At 39.0% G+C, this 13,861-nt stretch overlaps 1 protein-coding gene across 1 annotated transcript in view; it reads right to left on the bottom strand.

Annotated features, from left to right (window-relative positions):
* Nucleotides 1-13,861, bottom strand: part of FBN1 (fibrillin 1) — a 228,745-nt gene that overhangs the window by 72,760 nt on the left and 142,124 nt on the right. Inside the window, exons 17-26 of the mRNA XM_063091977.1 lie at nucleotides 12,057-12,110; nucleotides 10,363-10,488; nucleotides 8,139-8,264; nucleotides 7,462-7,581; nucleotides 7,104-7,241; nucleotides 6,170-6,220; nucleotides 4,411-4,536; nucleotides 2,524-2,751; nucleotides 639-764; nucleotides 384-512 (exon numbers count right to left, since the gene is read on the bottom strand). Coding sequence (XP_062948047.1) covers nucleotides 384-512; nucleotides 639-764; nucleotides 2,524-2,751; nucleotides 4,411-4,536; nucleotides 6,170-6,220; nucleotides 7,104-7,241; nucleotides 7,462-7,581; nucleotides 8,139-8,264; nucleotides 10,363-10,488; nucleotides 12,057-12,110 — 1,224 coding nt within the window. The remainder of the gene's footprint in view (nucleotides 1-383; nucleotides 513-638; nucleotides 765-2,523; nucleotides 2,752-4,410; nucleotides 4,537-6,169; nucleotides 6,221-7,103; nucleotides 7,242-7,461; nucleotides 7,582-8,138; nucleotides 8,265-10,362; nucleotides 10,489-12,056; nucleotides 12,111-13,861) is intronic.

Genomic DNA, 13,861 nt, shown 5'->3' with positions numbered 1-13,861 from the left:
TTTGTTTCTAGAGAACTTAACCTAAGATAACCAGCTTACTCGATCTCCTTTTCTAGAAAAATTGAGCAAAAACCCTGTAATGGGACCTTTACTATGTCTGAAACAACGTTTGAATTGTTCTCTCTTCCCTGGGTTATCTATTCCAGGTGTTAAACTCACTTCTCAAGGACCCACAACTGTTCTCCGAGGTCACCTGTGGGTGACCCCACAGCATGAATTCCCTCATTCCTTCTGCATGTCAGTCTCCCTCTGCCACAGATTAATTCCTGACTCGCAGGTCCAGAGACCAGGGCAGCAGGAAGAACCTGAGACATAGGCTATGAGTCATCAAAGCTTCTTGGAATCCTTTTCTTCCTGTGCTGATCAAATGACAACAAACTTACCCATGCAGTTCTTCATCATCATAAATCCACTTTCATAGCCTTCGTCACATTTGCATTCAAAGTCCCCGGGGGTGTTCACACACTGGCCTCGGCCACAGAGGTCAGGAGATATGCGGCATTCGTCAATGTCTGCACAAAAACAGCAAGTGGCAGTAAATGAGTATCAGGGTACCTTAATTCTTGTGGCAATACATTAACAATGAAGAGATTTCAAGGATGCCCCCTCTCCCTGCCCCTGAAAGCCCATTTACTGACCTGTGCAGTTCCTTTCTTCAGAATCAAGAGCAAAGCCACTGTCACACCTGCACTTAAAGCTGCCGATAGTGTTTCTGCACTTGCCATGCGTGCAAAGGCTGGGTATCATCTTGCACTCATTGATATCTTCAGGAAAGATAAAATGTGGGGTGAAAAGTTTATGAGCAGTCAGTTAGGAGATCTCAGTGCCCATCATTTAAACCCAGAAGGTTGGAGAGTCTTGATTTAAGGTCTTGGTGATACTCATTTGAAAGAATGCATGATGATCCATGAGAAATATAACTTTGTAAACATTTCTAGCCTTTTCAGCTTCTCCATTTTAGAAATCATTATTAGAGAAGCAAAGAATGTCTTTATTTGGACTTGTAGGGCCCAGAACACTGTCTGATACATAGTGAAATCTTAACAACTACTTACTAAATAAATGAATAAAATATTCTAAGCCACTGTTGTCTACACTTAAAGCACATTAAAGATTATTAGAATATACTGCTCCACAGTAACCAACTGAGTGTGTAACAGAATAAGATAATAAGATATTCATTTAATGCTCTTTGGTGGTCTTTTGGATATACCTAAAACATAAAAATTTCAAAGATGTCATTTATAATTAAAATTATTTGCAAATAGTTTGTACTATGTTTTAAATTTTTTTTTCAATATAATGTAGCATTAAGGTTAAATTAATAGAATTTAAAGAGTTTCTTATACACTAGAAGACTCTGCATACATGTAACACATGACCTAAGTTTTCCCTTACTTCTCCAAAGCAAGACCTAAAGCTCAAGAAATATAAGTTCATTTCTACATAATGCCATGAGAGACAGAACTGGCAGATAAAATCTCAACATCAAGCCCTTCGGCAGCAATGGGTTACCACAGACTTTGGAAGCAAATTATTCAAGTTCCTTTAAATTTACTTAGGAGACATTTAACGGAGCCATCTAGAAATTGACTCTCCAGGCAAAAGAATTTTAACCCCCAGGGCTTCTTGGACCAAACACTCAGTAAACAAACAAAAAAAAGAATTCAATACTTTTCTACATAAGAATAATTAAGTGATATTTATAACTCATTTCCCATTTTTATGAGTTGATTTAGTTATGAAGTATAATAACTAGGACCAGACTTCCAGAGCCCAACATGAGGGACAGTGCGCAAAAACTGAACAGCCAAACACGAAACTCTACACTAGGAACATAAGCAGGAGCCTCTGCATAATCAGAATTCTAAGTAGCCAAGTTTTTTTTTTCCATATGCTGAAGTGAAAAAGCTCTGTATCACTGTGCTTTAAAAGTTAAATTGATTTCGGAATTTGATTTAATCTGTAACATTATTTTTTACATGGAATTTACATTATGGCATGATAAACTAAAATAATATTTGAAACATCATAAGTCACTGGATTGTGTTTGCCACAGGAATGAATTTCACCGTATCTGGACAAAGAGGACCTGCCACTGGGCATGACCCCCCATTCACCCTCTGTTACCTATATGCAGGTGGATGGCAGTGACGTGGATGCCGCAACCAGAGGATCAAAGGTTGCATCACGTGGTTTTAGCAGATGGCATGGAAATTTCCCGAGCATACGTCTATTCATTTATTTCTGGTTTAGGATAATATTGAAATCTACGTTACTACTTAACGGCTACAAGGGAGAGGCAAGGGACCTCGGAAAGTCCTGAGGAGGAAAAACGCCTAGCACAGGGTGAACATTTTGCTATGTATAATTCAGAAAGCTGAAAACCCATGCTAAGACGGGCAAGAGATGACCACACGGACGACATTCACCGTAATTCTTCTGTTCATAGAACTCTGGACCCAGGAGAATGCATCCTGTTGGTCTAAAGAGAAAAGGAACCAATCACTCAAAACATCGTACCTTTGAAGAAAGGTTTTCCATTTGTAATTTCTTTTGTGGCAAATCCGGGTCCTCTGGGACAGAGCTCTTCATACTCGGGGGTATTTCTCACGGGACACTCCTCGCATTCCTCAGTACCCCAGGCTGCCCCGACGGAGCAGCAGCAGGCGTCCATGCGGTGGCGGCCAGCGATGGGCAGAGAACATTCCTCATCCTCATACGTAAGGAAGCAGGTTTCCAGGCGGATGTCTGCCAGGGAACAGAGGAGAGCGGCTCCGTTTTCTCTGCCCCTAACTGCCACCATGTTGGTAGGCCATGCACAACACACGTAATAATTTGCTGTATGACTTGTTGACTGGAATTAATTTTTTTTGTCAAAAGAAACCCAAGCTACGTGGGAGGTATTCCTGCCTCATAAAGACTCTCAGCCTATATTTGCACTGCCTATTTGTGAAAAGTTCCCTTTCAACTTGAAGTTTTTTCTGATAGTTTTACATAATAAGAAGCGAGCTGTGTTCTGAGAAATCCTGCAAGGCTCTTTTGGGAGATGTCTTCTGTGCAGACATGTGATTTCACATCTGTTAAGTGATGTTGCACCATCTCTCAGGTGGTGCTGTGAAGCTCAAATGAGATTATGCGTCAGAGACTTGGAAAGTGTAATTAAAACATAAGATATTTCTTCTCTTTCTCCTTCACAATGTGGTCACTAATCATTCACCTAAGTGCCTGAGCTTCCTCCAATGTTAGGAAGCTTCTGAAGCCTTCTGGACAGCTTTACATTCAGGTTGCCTATACTAAGGTGGATAATTTTTAAGCGAATCCTAAATTAGACACTGTAGAACCTGGAATTAATGTTGTCATTAAGTGCCGATTTCTCCTAAACAAAGAACTAAGCCTCCTATTGGGATTAACTGACATTCTTAGTTACAAAAACTTCTAGGCTCTGAATTCCCCCCTTCTATTCCAAAGCACTTACTCCATAAACCATAAAGTTCTATATCTAAAGGTTTGTTAGTTCTAATTTGTAAATGATCAAGATCCCCTAACTACATACCATTCTCTCAGTTACCTACAGTGGTCTTCACTAAGGATGCTGTTCAGAGTAACGTGGTTTCTGATGCGCAGTACAGCTGAGCATCATTTCCAGAGTCAGGGACTTGCAAACCAGTGATCCAAACAAAGGACATATTCCTGGCAGTGAGAAGCCAAAGTAGAAACACCTGAGCAAGTCTGCCAGGCCCAACAAGTATGACTGTGGGATCTCAAACTTGCTGCCACTAGAGCCCCTAAGGCAACTTTCTAAGGACTTAGAGTTCCAGGTTCTGGGTCCAGACTCTTCCACATAATTGGAATGAGATGATTGGGTTTGAGTAGCCCACTTGGGCTCTAGCAGTTGGCATGGAAAATCCCACCATTACACCATTACTGGCAGTGAAACAGCCCTGGGCTCCCTAAGGTTTGCTCTTTAGGGCAGTGGCATTTTCACTTCTGATACCCACAGGTGTTTCCTGCAAGGATCTACCCCTCTGGCCAATGGCAGGATGTGCCTGGAAAACGTGGCTACAGTTTCCAATTAAGTGCAAATGTTCTTCTCCCCACCATTCACTTTGTATTCTATAGAACTCGGCATATGGGGGCAGGCTGAAGAGCTCTGGAATAACTGTGATGGTACTGACTTAAGGAATAGTTACATATCCACAAAGGACTAAAGTTTCTCCTCATTAATATGTTCTCTACTGTTTATATAAAGAGCAAAGAGCCTGAGTCGATGAAACCACCATGGATCCCAATGGACATGCTGAGGTTGGGGATGTGTGTCTCTTCTTGTAATTAAATGTTCAGCCTTATTTTGTTAAGTGAGTTTTTAGTAATTTTTAAGAATTATTAGAAAAGTAATGAGCTACTTACCAAGGCAGATCCTTCCTGTGGCATCCAAAGTCATTCCACTGGGACACTGACACTTGAATGATCCCCTAGTGTTAACACACAGGCCATTTTTGCATACTCCTGGAAACACTTCACATTCATCTATATCTAGAAAGGAAAAAAAAAGCATAAAGTTAGTATGTCTATACAATATCATTCTACCTTATTCTACCCATGAAGACATAATTATTCTCATAACAGAAAAGGCCATTCTGAACCTGATCACTTCACAAAACTAGTTTGCTTCCAATAATTCATGTAGAATTTCTGGGATGTCTGAATAGCAATCAGACTGAGCCCACCTATTACCAAAAATATGAGTTTCTCCATTGGTCTCAGGGAATAACTTTTGAGTTGTAGAGACAGGGAGCTGGTGTGAGTTCTTAGGGACAGCCCTCGGAGCTGTGGTCATCTCAGGTAAGGTTCCCCGGGGCCATATAAGTAGCTTTATGAGACCACATGTCTGAAAATAAGTAGAGAAACAGAAACCTGCTCTTTCAAACTAGCAAAGAAGAAATAGTTTGAAGGTGAGCATAGAAAAAAATTCCCCTGAGGAATATGTGGACCGGTGAAGAGTCTCTTTTGAGAAGTGCTGAGAAATCCCCAGAAAAAGTATAACTAGTCCGAACTCAGCAATAGTCTCAGGTTGTTCTGTCAGTGCCTTGGTGGTTCCAGCTTGACTGAGAAGAGTCAAAATATGCTCATGTTCATTTACTCATCATTCACCCAATCTTGCCCTAAAGTACCAGTCCTTCCCAGTTTGCTTAATGGAGAGCAATATGTTCTCTGCACTTAATTTGGAAAAATATTCACCATCAAGTTAATCCAAAGAAAGTCACTTACTTGCCAATGCCAAAAAAGGGGAGCATTAGTTAAGAAACACACACACCATGGCTCTATTTAGAAGAAATAACTTTCCAAGCCAGGAATGTTGAAAAAATATTCTAAATCTTTCCTTGTAAGAGAGAGAAACAGGGAGGGTGTGAAATCTACCTTTTGGGGGTTTTTCTGTTGTTGTCGTTCTGGCCACTTGTACAGCAAAATGTGCTGCTGAGGTCAGATAAGTTATTAACAGTGGGTCTGGACCAGAGAAAGGCCAAGGGATTCAGTCATCATTTGGAAAGCAAGACGTTGGGTGGGGGTTGTAGTGTTCCTCTTTGTTTTAGCAGGGAAAAAAACTTCATTTCATCCCACATATGGGACTAATTGCTGTTTTTAAAATTTTTCAGCTGCTGTGTCATGTCAGGTTGTGTTAGTCACCATGACCTATGACTATCTGGGACTCCGTGAGAAAGAATCACAGTAAACTGGAGAGAATCCATGTAGACTTTCAAAAAGGAGGCAATAGAGTGTGTCCTTCTAAATCATCCATGACCATGAAACAAACAAACAAAAAAGCCATAGGACAAACCAAGAAAAATACAATTTTTACAGCTTCACCAAAAACTTCCTGTTTTCCCTTCCTGATAGATAGCATTTTGAAACTGCAGTCACTATAAACTATGGTCAGCCTAAAACATTTTCAGCCACCCTGTCCTTTGGCCACAGTGATCTGACACTGGCAATAGCATATACATGCTGGTGAAATTAACATCTGTTCTGTTCTGCATTTCTCATTATTTTTTTCTCTCTGCTGCATATTTCTCACTGTAAAGTTACAAGACAGCGTCATCCAGTCCAAGTTAACACAAGCATTCTTCACGCACGCAGAAATTTATGGTTTAGTAAGAATCAGAAATACCTTCACATTGTGTTCCTTTAATTCTTGAGTACCCTTTACCACATATAGGATCTGTAAAAAAAAACAAAACAAAAAACAAATTTGGAATAACAATATCCAGATATTATAGTTATGACATAGTATAAGAAACATGAAAGAGGACCTGGAACATGAATAGATTTTGTTGCTATGGGTGAGTAAGAGATAACAAAGTGTTTCTGAGATTGCATCAGTGAGGAAGTATAATAATGAAATGTCTCCTTGAATAAAGCTTAATTCCTCTAAGATATTCTAAAAGACACAAAGGTACCCTATTGATCATGCTAAGGTGACAGCCAAGAGGGAAACTGAATGTAGATTTCTCTCTTGCTATTGGCCTACGAATCGGGATCACATGATAAGATTACTGTAACATGAATATGAAAACAGTTTAAAATTTGGAGATCTCATGACCTGCAGCATTCATACTACATAAATTCACACATTTATATACCCATACATTGAATCAGCAAATCCATGGGCAAAACTCTCAAACCTCATCTTCCCAGCAGATTTATTAAGAAGTTCACTAGAAATGCTTATGAAGTTTAGTCATGAATACTGGTTCCTTCACAACAGTTAGATTGTCCGAATAAAATTTTTACCTGGAAAAAGCTCAGGACCCCTAACCACAAGGTTCTCAAGAGAGCCAGTAGGAATTGGTGCTCCAGGAAAGCACCACATGCTAACCACATTACAATGTGGAGATAGAAAAGAATAAATTACCCAAATCACATAAAATTAGTGTCCTTGACACTTTTCTTAGTTCTCATTTAGCAATGTTGCATTGAGATCATCAGAATTAACTCTTTTAAAATTTCCATGTGGACCTACATAAACAAAGTACTGGACTAACTCTTTCTGTGCAAAGTGACCAATGGGATGGCATGGGAGCCACAGCACCCGTTTCTCTTACCAACTTGGCATAGTGTGCACGGGCTCCCCCAGGCAGCCCCAAGGGAAGAGCAGCACTGAGACTTCAAGGTGGCTCCATTGATGTTGATCTCACAGCGCCCATCAATGACAGTCTGCCAGCAAGTGCCCTTGATGGTTTCTACAGAGGGGGAAAATAACACAACAGATGTTTAATAGAATCGATAACAAAAGTTCAAATATGCATATTGGACTTACTGCAAGAATATCACTAAAAAACTAGGAATAATGATCATTTTTTATGTTGTTCATCCATACTTAAACTGTTTTGCAGTAGAGGTTGACATTAAGTATAACAATGTTAATACACATAGGAAAATCATTCTCAGAAAGATAAATACCTATGCAAATGGTTTTTGTTGGATCCAAAGTACTTTCAGAAGAACATTCACAGATGAAAGAGCCTGGGCTGTTCTTGCAGACTCCATTAATGCAAGGACTTGATTCACATTCATCAATGTCTGAAACAAAAACAGATCTACATTACTGCTAAAAGCTAGTCTGGGGTATAAATGAGTACTTCACTTTGGACTCAATAGTTACCAAATATTCTTCATTAGATACTCAAACTGGCCTGAATAGTTTTTTCTAGACTACACAAAATGCCAAAATAGTAACTGAGCACATCTCTATAGCATAGAATTTGACAGTTGGTTGAATCCTTTCATTCAAAAAATCTGGAGCAAATATTCATGTGATTTCAGAATTACTAACCCATAAAGCATATAATATTATTTTCCTCATCTACTGCATGATGGCAAATAAAATGCCAGTTGAAGGTAAATGCAAAACAAATACTTTTAAATGGCATTTAAATGCAAAATAAATGGCAAATAAAATAGTAATTGCAGGTAAATAGCATCAGTCACTTACAAAGTACATCCATTTAGAACTATAGAACTTCAACTAAGTTGGCATAGCTGTCTAAGGTAGAAGTGACTTTAATTTATTCTTATGGTTCTCTAGTGGCATTCGAAAAGACAGACGTACATAGTACAAGAACAAAGATATGGTTTACCTTCACAGGTCTTTAGGTCAGGTTTGTATATAAATCCTTTGGGGCAGGTACAGACAAAACTTCCAGGAGTGTTTCTACATTGTCCATTGTCACAAAGTAGACTGTTCAGTACACATTCATTAATATCTGGGAAGTCAATGAGAATGAATATTTAAAAGAGCCCCTCCCTTGAGGCAGCTTCATTGCTCTTTCGGGTTAACTCTTAAAAAGCATAAGATATGATCAATTCAAGCAAAGAGGCAAAATTCTCTACCAGCGTTTTTTGCCTAAATTACCTCATTTCAGGAAAACAGGGGCTTGACCAATTTATTTAAACTACATATCTACAAAGCCTAAAGTCACTAGACACTATTTAATTGACTTTTTTCTTTAACAAGAAGAAAACCTGGATTTGCTGGAAATCATTGATCTTTACTTTATATAATTGCTTCATTATGTCAGAATTAAAAGGACTAATCCTACTGATTTAAGGAACTAAATAAATATTTAGAAAGTGTGGTCCATCTTTGACATGTGTTAGTTCCAGGATGGGTGTTTCTTCCATAGAATAATTTAAAACACCTCCAGTTATGTTTATGAAGTATGAGCAATGTGTAGAATTTATAATTGTCATGGGGAATTTAGACTTGCAATTCAGAGAGTTGAGGAAAAATATTGCTTTCAGCTGAATAATAAGCCTGTCTAAAGCAATACCCGACTTTAAGGTACTTAGATAATTTCAGAAATATAAAAGTTATGCAGTTTGTTAATTTACACCATACAGTCCACAAAATAGGCTAGACATCCATAAGGAATTTTTTATACTTTTTTACACAATGAGAGATTCTGATTAGATCATCCTTTGACAAGTTAGTAGCCCTAACGTAAAGGATACACAAATTCAGCACTGGGGAACTGTGTGGTTCACAGCAATAAATACACTTAAATGAGCAATACATTTATAAAATACTTAAAATATGAAAAATCTAAGTATAAAGTTATGTTATTGTCTGAGCAAATAGCATGCTGAAGATCCTATAAAAGAACATAAGGAATGCTAATACTTCCCCAAAGCGTCCCCAGCATCAGAGGAATCCAAATGGTAAGAGACATGACAAATAAAATAACTTGATGCCCAGGGACATATGAGAGTAGGAACATTCTTCTCTTGGGTCAGAACATAACAGTGACTCTCTGATAGCTGGATGGGAGAGCGCTGAGTCCAGTGCTTCACAAGCAGTTTGCATTTGTTAGATTATGTGTGGTGTTGAAAGACTGAAAAGAAGGGCTTTTGTGTTTATTTCAATCTGTATCATGTTTGAATAATTACACGTCCCAAAGACTTAGACCAGTACCTCAGGCCAGTACCTTTCAAACACCTGTCACTAAAATACTACCAATGGCCGAAGAGAGGAAGCTATGAACTCCAAAGTCCTAAATGGCTGTCGGAAAGGAGAAAATGTACACAAGATCTCCTATTTTATCTTAAAGCTTATTAATTTTCACCCTACTCTGTAAAGATATATTTGCTTGTATGTATAACATGTTTTGCCTCCAAATAAAAAAGATGCACCATCTTACATTTTGGTTTGGTACATCTTGATGTATTTCCATGAGTATGAATATCCTGATTTTAGAAGCCCAACTTCAGGAAACCTGAGGCAGGATATCTCTACATGACAGAATGGACAATGCATTTCAGAAAATACAAATCTCGGCAATTGGAGAATATTGAAGCAAAACTAACAGTGCTCATGTTGACCATTTTTTTCCCAACCAAATGATTTGTTTAGTTATTGGCTGGTACCTTTATTAAGGATTAATTAGGGATTATTAGAGCACCAAAAATGGTGTTTGTTAAAACAGAGAGCAGTTATTACGAAAATAAGCTGTGTTTTCTCTCATTAAACCTAGTAAGTAGCAGGGAGAAGAGCTGCTTCTTTTTCAGTAAAAATAGGGATGACTTTGTAGCTGCATGAGAATGACTCAGAATTTTCCCATTTTATACATCTAAGGAGCTATTCTTTTATGGAATAAATCTGATATATGATTATTCACACATTTTCAAGATTAAGTTATGTAAGTTTTCTGTTAATCAACACATGTTTGTGCCATGCTGACATCCAAAGTATAAAGCATCCATTGGTCCAGTCCTCCAAGCTTCTCAAGAGCAGTTTCCTCCAAGCAACAGAAGAAGGAATGCAGCTTGCATGAAATGTCTTAGAAAACAGGTGAAGCTTCTTACCAACACAGTTCTTCCCAGTTGCATCCACTTCATACCCTGAATTGCATATACATTTGTAGGTCCCACGGAGATTTTCACAAATTCCATTTGGGCAGATATCAGGGTCTAATGCACATTCATTTATATCTGCAACACGAAAAAGTTCAAAATCGATGTTTATTCTAAAATAAACATACAATGAACTAAACATTGCAATAAATGTAATGACCTTAGGACCGTGTTAAAAAAAAAAAATAGGTTCCACTTGGAAGAACATGGAAAAGAAAGCTTGATCCCTTTTACTCACAGTACAATATTCTGAGTCAAATCTCTCTTCTACCTGTCCCTGAGAGGAACTTGGCATCTGAGCTGGGCCAAAAAGGGTATCGATCCTTCATTAAGCTGAGACCTCCTGGGCTTCCGGTCCAAGCACCAAGATGGAAAAGGGGCTCAACCGCAGAGCCCAAGTCCCCGTGACTGGTCTCCCTGCCACCAGCCCCCCCTCTTCAATCTGACTCCCACGCTGCCACCATTCTTAACATCCTAAAAACAGAGTGATTATGTCATTCTCGTGGCTCAAACTTTTGTAGGTTCAATAATATCCTTAAGATTAAGTTAAAATACGAATCCTGTGTTGATTTACTCCAAACTTCTTGCTGTTCTGTACAATGCCCTCTTTGCTCTGTGTCAGGAATAGGTGGAGCAGGCCTATTCGTTAGTCAAATGGCAGCTCAAACACCACGTGCTGTGGAACAGCTCTGCTACTCTGGGCTGGGCCCCTCTTCTGCGCTCTCAGACTGAGAAGAGCTCTAACAGTCGAGAGTGACACAATGCAACCAGTGAGTGGGTAGTCTCCAGCCCTGGTGCCTGACTCTTCTACAAATCAAGGTTGACTTTATTTTTTCTTCTCCAGGTCCCTATTGCAACCTATTTATTCCTTGCTAACTCCTTATTCATTATAAACTTCCTTACTTCTCCTCTTTCCTCCTCCAAATATCCCCTCCCCATCTTCATCCACACTTAATGATGAAATTAATCATGTTGAATGAACTGACAATCAATTCAGCCCGTCTGCTTTTTTCAGAACTCTCCTGTATCAAATCATTTAGTTTTATATTAATAAAATAATCCCTTCCTCTTTATTGTCACCTGTTTCTACACTTGTTCTGATTCTCCCTATTTACTTTAATTCTTTTTTATAGCACCAATATTTCTCTAGTTCTAACTCCTACCCATAAATATTTCATTCTCCTATAACTCAGTTGTCTGCTGTCACTACTTGCTGCAAAATATAAGATACCTCCCTGTGGCCATCTTATAATGACTAAGTACTTGACAGTTAAGAAATCATTGAGATTGTAGATGGATAACAGTTCAACCAACCCATAATCCTGAATTGTACTGACAGTGAAAGAACCAAAGGAGGACCAGGCTGCCCCTTCTCAAAAATTAGCAACCACACTCATTCTTTCTCACCCATAGTCCCCCATCCAATCCTTTCAGTGACCAAGCCCCACCACACCCAGCAAGCCCAGGACCCACTGTGCCATTGCTGCTCTGCCACTGGGGGCTTCTAAGAGTCCCAGATGCATGGAGCGATGATGGCCAGAGAGGGGGTCAGGACAGGTATAAAGGGACCAACTGGAAACCCACAGGAAGGCCCAGTGCTGCCTCTGCACATGTTCAAGGTAGTAAATTTTGAAGCGAATCCTTACCACTGCCTGCTGACGTCATTCCCGGCCCACTGCTGCAGAGCGCCTGATATTCCGCTGCAATAAATTAACAGATAGTAAATGATTCCCCTGTTGGCAGAACAGGCCAGTCCTGCCCCTGCTTTGCACACATCATTTCTTCCAAAGTGAGTAGAACCAAAATAAAGTGGTAACGGAAAAGGAGGCATCTCCCAGGGGCATCACCTTTACACCAGGCTACCATATTAAAGGCTCCGCGTCACCAAGGAAAACGACTTTTAAGGATGCGGGCAAGTTATAGCAATTCCTTGTGTGAAGCACTTTCGGAAAAGGTGTTTTTCCTATAACTTGAGTTTACTCACCAGGGAACACTTTACACTTAAAGTGAAATGCGCCTGTTAAAATGTGGTTTCTTAACTGTTAATAAAACTTCCTCCCACCATCCTGGGAATAATTTTGTTTCTCAGTGCTTGCAGTGTTTTCAGTACAATCACGTTCTTAACATTTTCTCATTTCTTTCTGTAAACTCTCTAGCCTTCTCTCACAAGATTGATAGGATATCTACTCCTGTGTTTGTGTTTTTATAGTTAATATTTATCCAGATTTATCCATAGATTCATTGTCTATGATAAGTCCATAGGGAAAGTATTGCTTAATGTTAAAACTGTGAGACCTTATTGAAGAAACTGAAGTATACAGAATATGTTCCCAAATTTGTGATGCAATTGGATTTCTATTTATTAAAATTAATACAATGTTTTACACACAAGTCCAACAATATGCAGATGGACCTAAGAGTGAATGATTAAAATGGAGAACTAACTGGAATCATACTTTATCCTAGCAAAAGAAGCTCAAATATCCCTTTAGTTGCCCATGGTTTCTGGCAGCCACAGTCTCATGGTCAAATATATATCATGTGTGTTTAAATGGAAGGAGAGCTGGATATTAGGGCTGGGCCCTTCTACAGAGGCTGACCGAGGGCAAAAAGAAATATACCCCTTTTTATTCTCTCACATCAGCAATTAATTAAAACACTCACAAAATACTGTAAGTAACAGCACAAGAAAAACAGAGTCATCCCAGTTTTGTAAAAAACACTTTTATAGTTAATTTAGATTAGCTGATACTTGGCCTAAATATAAGCAAATTATTGTCACCATCGTTTTCCATTTGGGCAGGATCTGATACTCAGCTATTTTTGGTAGTGAATTCAAATCAGCTTGGGTTTGAACGCTGGTGACAGTGGTTATTGCTGAGGGTCTTGGAAGCAAGTCCTTCCCCTCTGTTAGTTTTCTCTTCTATAAATTGGGGATAATGATACCCTTTCCTCATGGTAGTACTGCAGATTTAGTGAGATGACATGTAACTGTGCACAGCTCAAGCACTGAATAAAGTAGGTGTGGCTGAGCTAACTCAATGTAGTGCCATGGAGACAGTGGCACGGAGACACATGAGAAAATTCCCCAGAATTACACTCAAGTGGGTTTAACAGACCCATTTCTGTGAGGGGTAAATGCCATTGTCTGAGGACTGAGGAGGTAAGAGGGCTTGCTGAACATGAGTCAGTTTCAGCGACCAGTGAGAAAGAGCTTCACATGTAGCTCGCTTGACTTGCAGAACACAAAGATGAACTTTAGATCCTGCAAGGTTGTAGTTTCTCATTCAATTGACTAAAGATATTCCCTCTGGATATTTTCAGTCCCTTTTAAAAATCCCCCTCTCTCCTAAAAAAGAAAAAAAAAAAAGCTAAAGATTAACCCATAATTTTTAAAGATTTGTTATTTTTTAAATGATAATCTTTGAAATTACAGTTAGAGATTAAAATA

This window comes from Cynocephalus volans, chromosome 3 (genome assembly GCF_027409185.1).
Source record: "Cynocephalus volans isolate mCynVol1 chromosome 3, mCynVol1.pri, whole genome shotgun sequence".
Lineage (NCBI taxonomy): Eukaryota > Metazoa > Chordata > Mammalia > Dermoptera > Cynocephalidae > Cynocephalus > Cynocephalus volans.
This window is presented reverse-complemented; position numbering and strand designations above follow the sequence as displayed.